Consider the following 13,282-nt stretch of genomic DNA (forward strand, 5'->3'; position numbering starts at 1 on the left):
TAAAATTTAGTATTTCAAATACTTTTATAAAAGCCTCTAGAAGTCATTAAAATTTAAATACTTCAAAACTTATAGAAATTTCTAAAAAATTTTAATTGAATACATCGTGACTTTTATATGATCTGACAAAGTCTACATTAAATATCCTAAACTTTTTAAATTCTAAAACATCATTAAAAATCTCAATTAAATACACCCCTTAATCTCAAAAATCTTCATTTAATAGGGGCTAAATATACTTTTAAAAACGAAAAATGTCTACCTCCCATTTTACCAAATTATTTTGTCAAACACCCGTGCATGTGCATGGCAAGTGGACGCTATGAAACTCTTCCAACACACCCCATAGTCAAGACAAGTGTACTTGCTTGTTAAAACAAATGTCATGAGAACTAAGCCTTTTATATATGCTATGTTCGTCTAAACTTAATAGGAATATTGTAGGAGGAATAATATTGAATCTTATAAAATGTATGAATAATAAACATGTAGTATTTAAGAAATGTATAATCAATATTGAAATTTCACCGAGCAAAAAATTGTCAAGCAGTGTATTCATGCATCGTCATGTCGATCGCCTAATCGACTAGACAACTATATTAAATAATGTTATTTAGTCTCATTGGAGTTATAATTCTAGTTTATATGATGCGACATTAAATGATAAGTAAGTCATTTAATTTTACATTTCATTTAGCACATCACCTAATTATTTAATGCCACATTAAATGACTTACTTGATTGTAGACAACTTGAATTCAATACAATATTACAAACATTAATTCAGAATTGACGATAGCAGCTTTTAAATTCCAACTCTCAACTACATATTGAATGCTTACAATCAAACTTGAGGTGAACCTGTTTCTCTCTACACATTGAAAGTAAAAATGGCGCAATCTGGAGATGGACTCAATCGACCTGCCGATGAATTAAGCTCAGACCTCGAAAAGGTGCTATCGAACACTAGTTTGCCGTGTCTGAAGCGGCTGGTGATGGCATCATGGATTGAAATAAAAACCCTATTTCGACTTGCTGCACCTGCAATCATGATGTACTTGATTAACAATTCCATGATCAATGCTACCAGGATCTTATCTGGTCACCTTGGCAATCTTGAGTTTGCAGCTACGAATCTTGGCAACAACGGCATTCAACTATTTGCCTTTGGCCTTCTTGTACGTACCTACGTACTCATCTCTAACTCAACAATCGAGTAAAATACATGTCTTATTATGCCCGTTTGTTAAATTTGTGTACATGTAATAGTAATGACCCATGAATTTGACTTGCACGTAAGAGTTATACTAGAATTAGAATTTAAATTTTTAGATGAGACGATTTAACTAATGCACGTATGTCATGCAGCTAGGAATGGGAAGTGCGGTCGAAACCTTATGTGGTCAAGCATATGGTGCCGGGAGATATGAAATGTTAGGCATCTATTTACAAAGAGCAACTGTGGTTCTTTTCTTGTTCAGTCTTCCAATAACCTTAATCTATATATTTTCGAAACAAATCTTAATTGTCATCCATGAATCAAAAGACGTGGCATCACTGGCAGCAGTGTTCGTCCACGGCCTCATCCCACAGCTTTTTGCATACACCGTCAACTTTCCAATACAAAAATTTCTTCAAGCACAGAGTTTAGTACACCCCAGTGCTTATATTTCATTGGCCACTGCTGGGGTGCATGTACTCTTATCCTGGGTTGCAGTGTACAAGATCCGTCTTGGATTAACTGGGTTATCGATGGTATTGAGTTTTTCTTGGTGGATCATTGTTGTGGCCCAGTTTGTTTATATCTTATTGAGCCCAAAATGTAAGCCCACTTGGAATGGATTCAAATGGGAGGCTTTTAATGGGCTTTGGGAATTTATGAAATTATCAATTGGCTCAGCAGTGATGCTGTGCTTAGAAACGTGGTACCTTCAGGTACTAGTCTTGATTGCAGGACTTGTTGAGAACCCTGAACTTGCCTTGGATGCACTTTCGATATGGTATGTAAGATTATTTTCTTTCTATCTCATCCGTTAAATTTATACACGATAATCGAAAATTTTTATCGTACGAACTTGAATGCATATACTATAGAACATTTCAAGCTTGACTGAGTTAATTAATATTTAACAAAAAAACGACATTGTAGCATACCTTGATTTGATCTTGAATTTTGTGCAGCTTGTCAATAAATAGCATATTATACATGATTGCTATAGGGTTCAATGCTGCTGCTAGGTCAGTTAATCTAGCAATTTATACTCTTTATGACATGTTTGGTTAGATAAAATAGATAGTATTGCACGATATTTAAATTAAAAATAAATTAAGATTTTAATAACTATATCATTTGATAATTTTTAATACGTTTTCAATCAATTTGAGATTAACAGCGTTCGAGTGAGCAATGAGCTTGGAGCAGGGAACCCTAAGTCAGCAGCCTTTTCTGTTTTCGTGGTCAATCTTGTTTCATTCATTCTTGCCGTGATGGTTGCTGCAGTCATATTATCACAACGTCATGTAATTAGCTACATATTCACGGGTGGCGAAACGGTGGCTAATGCAGTATCAGAACTCTGTCCATTCTTATCAATTACCATCATTCTCAATGGTATCCAACCTGTCTTGTCAGGTAATAACTCGACAAACATTTACTCCATCAAGCCTTATTGGCCTCGATATTTATTTAATCAAAATTATTGGTTTATAGAATTGAAAATGATAAAAGAAAACACATGTTAAAATGTTTGTTAATTACTCCATTTGGTTGTTCAGTATAATGTACTAAATGCACTATCGTTGTTTCCTTTTTCAAATGTTTGTTGATATGCCTTTGAGGAAACTGAAGGGGTGGCTGTTGGCTGTGGATGGCAAGCATTTGTTGCCTACGTAAATATTGGGTGTTACTACGTTGTGGGAGTTCCACTTGGTTGTCTTTTGGGGTTCAAATTCCACCTCGGCATAAAGGTACAAGAAATAACCAACATATTTAATATGTTTGATAATAGGTACTAACTACTAAGTATTAAATACATTTTTTTGTTTATATAGGGAATATGGTCTGGAATGATTGGAGGAACACTGATGCAAACCATCATTTTGCTTTGGGTGACATTTCGAGCCAACTGGAATAAAGAGGTATTTTGAATTGTTTATTGGGTAGGTCTACAAGTGATATGACATTAAATGTGGTTATTTTTTTATTTTTATTTAGAATTTATCACCCTGAATGGTGAATTTCCTGTCATTTCAAAATTTCTTAAATTTGCAGGAATATTCAAATGAATTAATTCTAAGAAATAAATAAATAACGAATTTTCAGGTGGAGAAAGCAAGAAAACATTTGGACAAGTGGGGAGAAACAAAAGAGCCTCTTTCAAATGACTAAAAGTGGTTACTATACCAAATTATTGGTTTAATAATATCTCAAATATTGGGACAGAATGTTTAGTCATCTCGTCTTCTTTCTGAATTCTCGTGGATGTAATCGTCCAAATTCCAATGACTTTCTTCTTTTGGCTTCTCTAATCACTTCCGCATGTGTCGCATCTAGATGTGAAAATTAAGTTATGAAAGTTGAATCGAAGTAGACGATATTTTCAATAATATTATGACATGCTTGTGTAACATCTTTAGAGTTTCATATAGAAGTTATTAGCTTTGTACAACATTATAACTTCAAGTAAATTATGATAAAATTGATGTTAATGCGTTTTTAAAAGTTGATCAAAGTTGCAGATCCTTAAAAATTTGTGGTTAAAATTGAAATTTGATTGTTAAAATTTCTAATACAATTGTTGATTTTTCATTTTTTATCAAACAAGCAGTTATTCTACTCAATTTTTGGCATGAACAATACTCGAATCAATTGATTAATTCAAATTATTCGCATTGCCTTAGCCGAAGCGGATAATTTCAATTTCGGTAGAGGTGGGTTAGGGATGAATTACATTTCAAATTATTTTCGACCGTTGATTAAGTGTCTAACAAGTGTTGTAACGTGGAATTGATTATTAAAGTTGATCACAATAAAAATATAAGTTGAATAGTTGAATTAAAGTAAATCGAATGTTAATGATTAACATGAAATAGATCTGTAATTTGGGTGACGGATCATTGATAACCAACAAATTTTTTTCAATAATTAATCGTTACAAATAGATATCAAATAATTCTTGTAGTGATGATTATCTGCTCTAGAGAATGTACAAGCCAATTAGAAATGCTGAACAAATAGGGTTTAAAAAAAAGGAAAAAAAAATGTGATTTGGCAGTCCGTGAATGAGTGTTTTTATGTGTCTTTTTTTTTCAATTTTTAATGAAAACCTATCAAGTGTTGTCTAAAAAAAAATTTTAAAAAAATCTATCATTGAATTTGATTGTGTAACGTGATTTAAATAATTACACTTCGTCATTTAAAAAAAAAAGGAAAATTAACAAAATATCAAATTCATATGTTGTCATGTCGGTCACCTAATGAAAACATAAACAGAATATTTTATTATATTGTGTTGATCTGGATTGAACATAAATATAATAATGGATTCTCATTCTGACTGGATATGATGCTTATGTGACGAGTCATATGATGACGCATAAAATGATAAGCTACTCTTTAGTAATCGTTCATTTAACTTTTTTTTTCATACTCATTTTTAACCATGCATTCTAAAAATAAAATATTTTTTTCATAAATCTAAATTTTTTCATATTTTCTAACCACATATTTTCCAAAAATTACTATTTAAAAACCCCACTCTTCTAAAAATAAAGGTTGTTAAACAAGGGCTAAATGAAAGGATAAAGCTCACTTTATTGACTTTATTGTTAAATATTATGTGAAAATTTTGGCATTACTTTTGTTTTTACTTCTATTTCATACAGAAGCTACTTTTGTTTTTACTTCTTTTTCATGCAGAATAGCTTCCTTCGTAAACTACCTTAATATTTTTTTTTTGAATTTGGGAGAGTTTGGTCAATCAATGTATTTGATTAAATAACACTGTTTCAATGTTTGTTGGTCAAACGATCCTAAATTATAAAATACAATAAACAAATAATATTAAATGTTCAAATCACCTTCACCATAGAAAAGACTCAAACACTCCTTTCAATCTAATTAGATTCATAAATTCATCTACAAAAGGCATCACGTGCACTCTCTGTGCTTGTTGTCCTAAAATCTTGTTATTCACTTATCTTCACCAATATTTTGAGCATTTGAACAAGAATTTTCGTTTTCATATTACGTACATTGAATTTTTTACTATATTTGAAGAAAAAAGAAATGTATTTTTTAGAAATCTCATGTATATTGGTACTTTTATTGTTGAATATATTAAGAAATGATATTTTAGTTAATTTTATTTTTGCATTTGGTATATTTTTGTACTATTAGCAACTATTAGACGATAATGGTACTCCAGCCGTTATCTGTGATATAGAACGACGTTACAGTCGTTATCTTCCATAAAAATATAAAAGTGATATTCAAAAATTAAATATTATTTATTTGATAGCAATTAATTTTAAAATTTAAAGGGTATCAATTATTTATACATGTTTACATATGTAACGACACTTGTACCGATTTCATAACAATGACTTGCATTTGTGCTGTTCTCTTTTTTCATATTGATTAAGTAATGAGCATATCTCTAAAATTTTGTAAATGACATGTCCATCTTATAACTTAAATGAGTTCAATCTATTGAATATCGAGGGGCTCAAAAAGGTCGTGGCTACTAATACTCTTGTTTATACACCTATGCCATTTTGTTAATTTCTCCAATATTTTATTTCTTTTTCAGTGCAACGACTTCAAGCATTGGACCCCCTAATTTGATAGAGTCGAAAATGTTAGTTATGCAAAAAAAAATCAACATGATTGATATAGATTATATGATATCGAGTGAATGATAACATTAATCATGACATACATACGTTAGAAAATATAATTAATGAGCATATCTTTCAAATTTTTTAATGACACGACCATCTTACAACATAAATGAGTTCAACTCATTGAATATAGAAATCCGAACGGATTGTGACTGCTCATACTCGTGCTTATGGATAGAACGGCACACGTGCCATTTTGTTGATTTCTTCAATATTTTGCTCAATTTCCACAGAAATGACCTCGAACATTGGACCCCTAACTTAAGAAATTCAGAAATGTTAGTTATATGACAAATATCGATAGGATTGATATGGATTATATGATATTGAGTGGGTGACATCACAAGTCATAATTTACATTCATTAGAAAATATAACTAATAAGTATATCTCTCAAATTTTATAAACATCACGTCCATCTTGCAACATAAATAATTTCCACTTATCGAATATTGGGTCGTGATTGCTCATACTTGTGTTTATAGATAGAGCGGCATGTGTGACGTTTAATGGCACTTGTATCGCTCTATTGATTTCTCCAATATTTTACTTCATTCTTACTACCAACGACCTCTAACATTGGACTTCCTAACTTAATAAAGTCCGAAAATGTTAGTTATGTGACAAATATCGATATAACTGATATAGATTATATGATATCGAGTGGGTGATATCACAATAGGATCTACATTCGTTAGAAAATATAATTAATAAGTATATCTCTTAAATTTTATAAACGATATGTCCATCTTGCAACATAAAAGAGTTCAACTTATCGAATATTGGGGCTCGAATGGGTCTTGACTGCCATACTTGTGCTTGTAGACAGAACGGTACACGTGACGTTTAATGACACTTGTGCCATTTTATTGATTTCTCTAATATTTTGCTTTATTTCCACCATAACTACCTCGAGTGTTGGACCCCCTAACTTAAGAAAATAAAAAAATATTAGTTATGTGACAAATATCGATATAATTGATATAGATTATATAACATCGAGTGGATAACATCACAAGTCATGATCTACATTCATTAGAAAATATAATTAATGAGCATATTTCTCAAATTTTGTAAACGGCACATCTATCTTGCAATATAAAAGAGTTCAACTTATCGAATATTAGGGCTCGGACAGGTCGTGGCTACTCATATTCGTATTTATAGACAGAACGGTAGACGTGACGTTTAACGACATTTGCGTCATTCTGTTGATTTCTTCAATATTTTACTTCCTTTCCACAGTAACGACTTCAAACGTTGGATCCACTAATTTAAGAAAGTAAAAAATATTAGTTATGTGACAAATATCGACAGGATTGATATATATTATATGATATCAAGTGGGAGACATTACAGGTCATGATTGATATTCGTTAGAAAATATAATTAATGAGCATATCTCTCAAATTCTGTAAATGGCACGTCCATTTCGCAACATAAAAGAGCTCAACTTATCGAATATCAAAACTCGGATAGATCGTGGCCACTCATACTCGTGTTTATAGACAGAACGATACAAATGTCGTTTAACTATCATTGCATCGTTCTATTGGTTTCTCTGATATTTTGCTTATTTTCTAATGCAATAACCATAAAGATTGGATCTTTTAACTTAAGAAAGTCAAAAATGTTGATCCATGACAAAGAACAGTTGAATTAACTTAGATTATATGATATTAAATAGGTGAAATCATAAGTTATTGTATTGATCCGTTAGAAAATATAATTAAGGACCCAACTTTTGTAAATTAAATGTCTATCTTACAACTAAAATGAGTTCAACTTATTAGCTCTCGAGATATGGATCGATCATGACTACTTATACTTGTGTTTATAAACAAAAGACACAAGTGTCATATAATGGCCCTTGTACCGTTCTGTTGAGTTCTCAAATATTTTACTTCTTTTTCACTACAACGACCTCAAGCATTGGACTCTCTAACTTAATAAAGTCAAAAATGTAAGTTATGTGACAAATATCAGTAGAATTGACACGGATTATATGATCTTGAGTTAGTAGAATCACGAGTTATTATTTACATTCGTTACAAAATATAATTAATAAGTATATCTCTCAATATTTTGTAAATGACGTGTCCATCTTACAACTTACATGAGTTCAACTTATCGATTATCGAAGCTCAAACAAGTCGTGACTGCTCATACTCGTATTTATAAACAAAACGATACAAGTGTCGTTTAACTGCACTTGTGTAAACGACACTTGTGTCGCTATGTTGATTTCTCCAATATTTTACTTTTTTTCCACTGTAATGATTGCAAACAATGAACCCACTAATTTAAGAAAGTCAGAAATATTAATTATGTGATAAATAATGGTTGAATTGACAGATTATATGATATCGAGTGGGTGAAATCATGAGTAATTATCTACTTTCATTATAAAATAAAATTAATGAGCATATATCTCAGATTTTGTAAACAGCATGTCCATCTTGCAACTTAAATGAGTTCAGCTTATTAAATATCAAGGCTTGAATGGGTTGAACCTATTTATACTCGTGTTTATAAATAAAACGACACAAGACAAGTGTCGCTGAACGGCACTTGTTAAACAACACTTGTGTCATTCTATTGATTTCTCCAATATTTTGTTAATTTGCCAATACAACGATTGCAAGAATTGAATCTTTTAACTTCTCTTGTACGATTCTCATGAATAAGTTTTGTATCGTTATAACGTCACTTTTATTGTTCTCTTAAATCTTTTCATAACCCAGTAACAGTACAAGCATTATTCTCATGGACTTATATTACAAACATACAGTTATACCGTTTTAATAGATGATCTCATCTCAGTAATGGTACAAGCATCAATTTCTACATAGTAACGATGCTTATGTCATTTTCATGAACAAGTTTGTATATAATTAAAACGTCACTTGTACCATTCTCTTAGATCTTTTCATAACTCAATAACAGCACCAGTGCCATTCTCATGCACTTATTTTTTTGACAAATAACGACAAAATGACACGAGTGTCGTTTTGTTCACAGTAACAACACAATAGCCACTCTCATGGACAAGTTATATTTCAATAACGGCACTTGTGTTGTTCTTTTAGAATTTTTCATTTCAGTAACGACACAAGTGCTATTCTCAAGGACCTTTCCATCCTCTAAATAGCACTTGTGCGGTTCTTTTAGAACATTTCATCTCAGTAATGACACAAGTGTCATTCTTGAGGACCTTTTCATCATCTTAACGGCATCTCACTAACAGCACAAGTGTTGTTCTAATGGACAAGTATGTTTATAAACACAATGACATTTTTATTGTTGTAATAGTCGTTCTTATCTCAATAATGGTACAAGTACCGTTCTCATAAACACAATTATAAATATAATGGTAATTTTTCTTACACTTCCGATTCTATTTTCTTGTGCTTACACATTTTAAAACTAATGACTATCTGTAATTTGGGCAACAACAAACTTTAATAGAGATACAAATCCTGAAGATTTCTAAAAATTTCATTATGAACGTGCCTCGTGATGAGAACCCAACTCCATGACTTTTGCGTGGATATGTATTTTCAACCTTCGGTGGAAAAATTATCATGACCTAATGCCTTCATCATTACTTTCCTAACCAACCATAATCAAACTACTCACTCCAAGGACTTCATTAATGGGATCGTATTCAGTGATCACCTAATATACAAGTTAAAATAAATCATCTTAAATGAATAATAATAGAAAGACAATGAATAATAAAAATAAAATCTGAAGAGACTAAAGCAAATCTATTGACATTAATAGAGAGAAATAGCATCAGCTCCAACTTCTATGTCGACATCAACCATGGCCTACCAACATTGAAGCATTAAAGTATCCAACCAACACCAAAACCAACATAAATAATGTTATAACAAAGGTTTGAGAATTAACCAATCCTTAATGAGCTAATGCCAAGCAAACAAGCAAAAACTCCCAAAAGAAGAAAGAACAAAATATAAAACTAGAATTTAGAATTTAAAGTGTTGTAAGATCAAAATCTCAATGTCTATATATTATAGTGCCGTGTTTCCCCACAAAAAGAGGTGTTGTTTCATGTTTAGGAATTCAGAATAAATTTTCTGCACTCAATTTTTGTCCATGAACCAAAAGTCGCATCACTAGCAATAGTGTTCGTCTATGGCCTCATCCCGTAGCTTTTTGGATTCACCGTCAACTTTCCAATAAAAAAATTTCTCCAAACACAAAGTTTAGCATTCCTCAATGCTTATATTTCATTGGCCACTATTGGGGTGCATGCACTCTTATCCTGGGTTGCAGTATACAAGATTGGTCTAGGATTAATTAGGCTATCGTGGTCGGAGCTTTTCTTGGTGGATCTTTGTCACAAACCCAATTTGTTTACTTACACAAATATCCTATATTTTGAGGTAGTTTTGAAAAAAATATGATAAAGTTGGATTAAATAATAAGTAGTTATACTTGAACGTAAAATATGCGATCAAACCTAATATCACGACAATCCACAAAAAGCATCCTCCAAACTAAAAATCAAATGAAAATTGAAAGGAAAAGGAAGAATCTTCCACAAATACACAAACATAATTTGTTCATTCTTCAAAGCTCTGGAAAAAGATCGACGCTATTTCAACATTGAAAGCTCTGGATAAAAGATCGAGAAAAACTTTCTACAATACTCACAAAATTACAGGTTTTTTATGTTTTGGAATTTTGTTATTTTAAGATTGTTTAATATTCTTTTTGTATAGATTATGAAAGTAACAACCGTAATTAACATTTCCAACTAAATAATCTTTCACTTACAAATTCTAACCATCATAGTTCATTGTCTATCTCACTTTTATTTGAATTTCGTGATTATGTTTTGTTTTAAATCTTATAATGTTAATTAACATTTATGAAGTTTCTTTTTGATTATTTTGTTACTGTGATTCGAAAAATATTTGAAAATAACATTTTTGAACTTGAGACTAAATGGATTGTGTAAATACATATGAAAAAATTAGCTTTGAATAAACTAAAATGATGCATGCAAGGTGTTTGACAAAATGAGAATGTGAAAAGTGACATTTTATCTCTTTTCTCAAAAAAGTCACATTATTTCATTGAAATAATTAACTAGATAAATATGTATGTATTTTTAAAATTTTGAACATACAAATTCTAGCCTTGTTTTATAACAATATATTTGAAAATAAAACTATGAATTAGTTAAATTGATGCATGCAAGATATTTTCTCAAGGAGAATGTGAATTCTATCATTTTTCTATATATATAAAAAAAAGTTAAAGTACTTCATTGGAGCAATTGACTAGATGCATATGTGTTCGTCTTTTAGAAATTTGGACATATGAATTCAAGCCTTGTTTTATGTTAATACATATGGAAAAGAAAACTTTAAATCAATTAGATTAATATATGCAAGGTGTTTGACAAAAGGTGTGCATTTTTGGAAATTTGAACATACGAATTCAAGCTTTGCTTTATGTTAATAAATATGAAAAAGAAAAACTTGAATTAATTACATTGATGCATGCAAGGTGTTTGTTAAAAGAGAATGTTAATTCTGTAACTTTTTTTTTATGAATTTTACAAAAAAAGTCACGGTATTTCATTGGAGTAATTAACTAGATGCACATGTGTGCATTTTTGAAAATTTGAACATATGAATTCAATCTTGTTTTATGATAATACATAAGAAAAATAAAATTTTGAATCACTTACCTTGATGCATCTAATGTGTTTACTTAAGGAGAATATGAATTTCGTTACTTTTCTATCCGTCACTTTTTAAAAAAAAAAAAATACAGTATTTCATTGAAACAACTAATTAGACGCATATACTTACATTCTTTAAAAATTTAAACATAAAGATTCAAGCCTTGTTTTATGTACATTGAATTAATTAGATTGATGCATGCAATGTGTTTGCTCAAGGAAAACGTGAAAATGTGACATTCTTTTCTAAAAAAAGTCACAATATCTTATTGGAGCAATTAACAAGACACATATGTGTGCATTTTTGAAAATTTGAACATACAAATTCAAGCATTGTTTTATGTTAATACCTATAAAAAAGAAAACTTTGAATCAATTACATTGGTGCATGCAAATGTTTGTTCAAGTAGAATTTGAATTCTGTCACTTTCCTATGAAAGGGTTGCATTCTGTCATTTTTCTCAAAAAAAAAAAGTCTCGGTATCTCATTAGAACATTAATTAGATGCATACGTGTGCATTTTTTTAAAATTTGAACATACGAATTCAAACCTTACTTTTGTTAATACATATGAAAAAGAAAATTTTGAATCAATTAAATTGATGCATGAAAGTTGTTCGAGAAAAAGATAATATGATTCTCAAAAAATTATATTATAACTTTGAATCAATTAAATTGATGCGTGCAAAGTGGTCGAGAAAAAGATAATACGATTCTCAAAAAAATTATATTACACCGTAACATTTTTAACACACAATTTCTTTGTAATCTTTTTGAAGGTATGGATAAAATTAATGTTTTCAATTGTTATGGAGGCAAATGGACAAAAGATAATGAATATATTAGTGACAAAATAATCCAAATTATTGTCCCACTAGATTGTACGCACAACAACCTTGAGTGCATGATATTTTCTATGATGAAACTAAGTGCATCAATATAGAAAATAAAAATACAATATAGAGTGAAGAAAACCTACCTTTGATAGATGTTTCAGATGATGTTTCTCTAACATTTTATTTCGAGCTTAAGAAGAATGATAAAGATCTTGCAAACTTTTCATTGTGCGTAGATGGGACAACGGTATAAAAAATTCACGAAACCGAATTTGTTAATAACATACAATGTTTGGAGGCTGTTGATTTTGAAAATATGATATGATGCAACTGTAGTTTTGTGAAGTTGTAATTACCTAGTATCGAAGAAATTGTTGATATTTATAATAATATATCGTGAGTTTAAGAAACGACAAATGAAGGAGGAAGTGGTATCATTTCAATAGTCACTATAGATAAATTTCAAAAGATAAAGTGTTCAAGAGCAAGACATTAGTTAAGAGAAGTATTCTAATATACGCAATGCGCAATAACTTTCAATTGAAGGTAAGTTAGTCAATAAAAAATATGCGTTGAAGTATATTGATGATATGTAAATTGACTTTTAGGACTTCAAGACTTGGTGGAATAGATATGTTCAAGGTAAGGTATATTAAAAAAGATTATATATGCTCAAATGCCATCATTTTGAGAGATTATCGTCAAAACAACCAGCTCAATCGTAAGAGAATTCATCATGTACAAGTACGTCTCAACAAAAACAACATACATTTCTGCATATATTATAAGTAACATGATGAATACATATGGAGTGTCAATGAGTT

The 13,282-nt window shown here is 30.4% G+C and overlaps 1 protein-coding gene across 1 annotated transcript; it reads left to right on the plus strand.

Annotated features, from left to right (window-relative positions):
• The first annotated feature begins 744 nt into the window (after positions 1-744).
• LOC111374209 (protein DETOXIFICATION 40-like) lies at positions 745-3,615 on the plus strand. The gene is made up of 7 exons (XM_022996854.1): positions 745-1,178; positions 1,369-2,000; positions 2,182-2,238; positions 2,394-2,632; positions 2,849-2,967; positions 3,052-3,138; positions 3,323-3,615. Exons 1-7 carry the CDS (start codon positions 891-893, stop codon positions 3,386-3,388), a joined length of 1,488 nt encoding a protein of 495 aa, XP_022852622.1. The 5' UTR covers positions 745-890; the 3' UTR covers positions 3,389-3,615.
• Positions 3,616-13,282: the final 9,667 nt, after the last annotated feature.

Source organism: Olea europaea, unplaced genomic scaffold (genome assembly GCF_002742605.1).
Source record: "Olea europaea var. sylvestris unplaced genomic scaffold, O_europaea_v1 scaffold1216, whole genome shotgun sequence".
NCBI classification, from domain to species: domain Eukaryota; kingdom Viridiplantae; phylum Streptophyta; class Magnoliopsida; order Lamiales; family Oleaceae; genus Olea; species Olea europaea.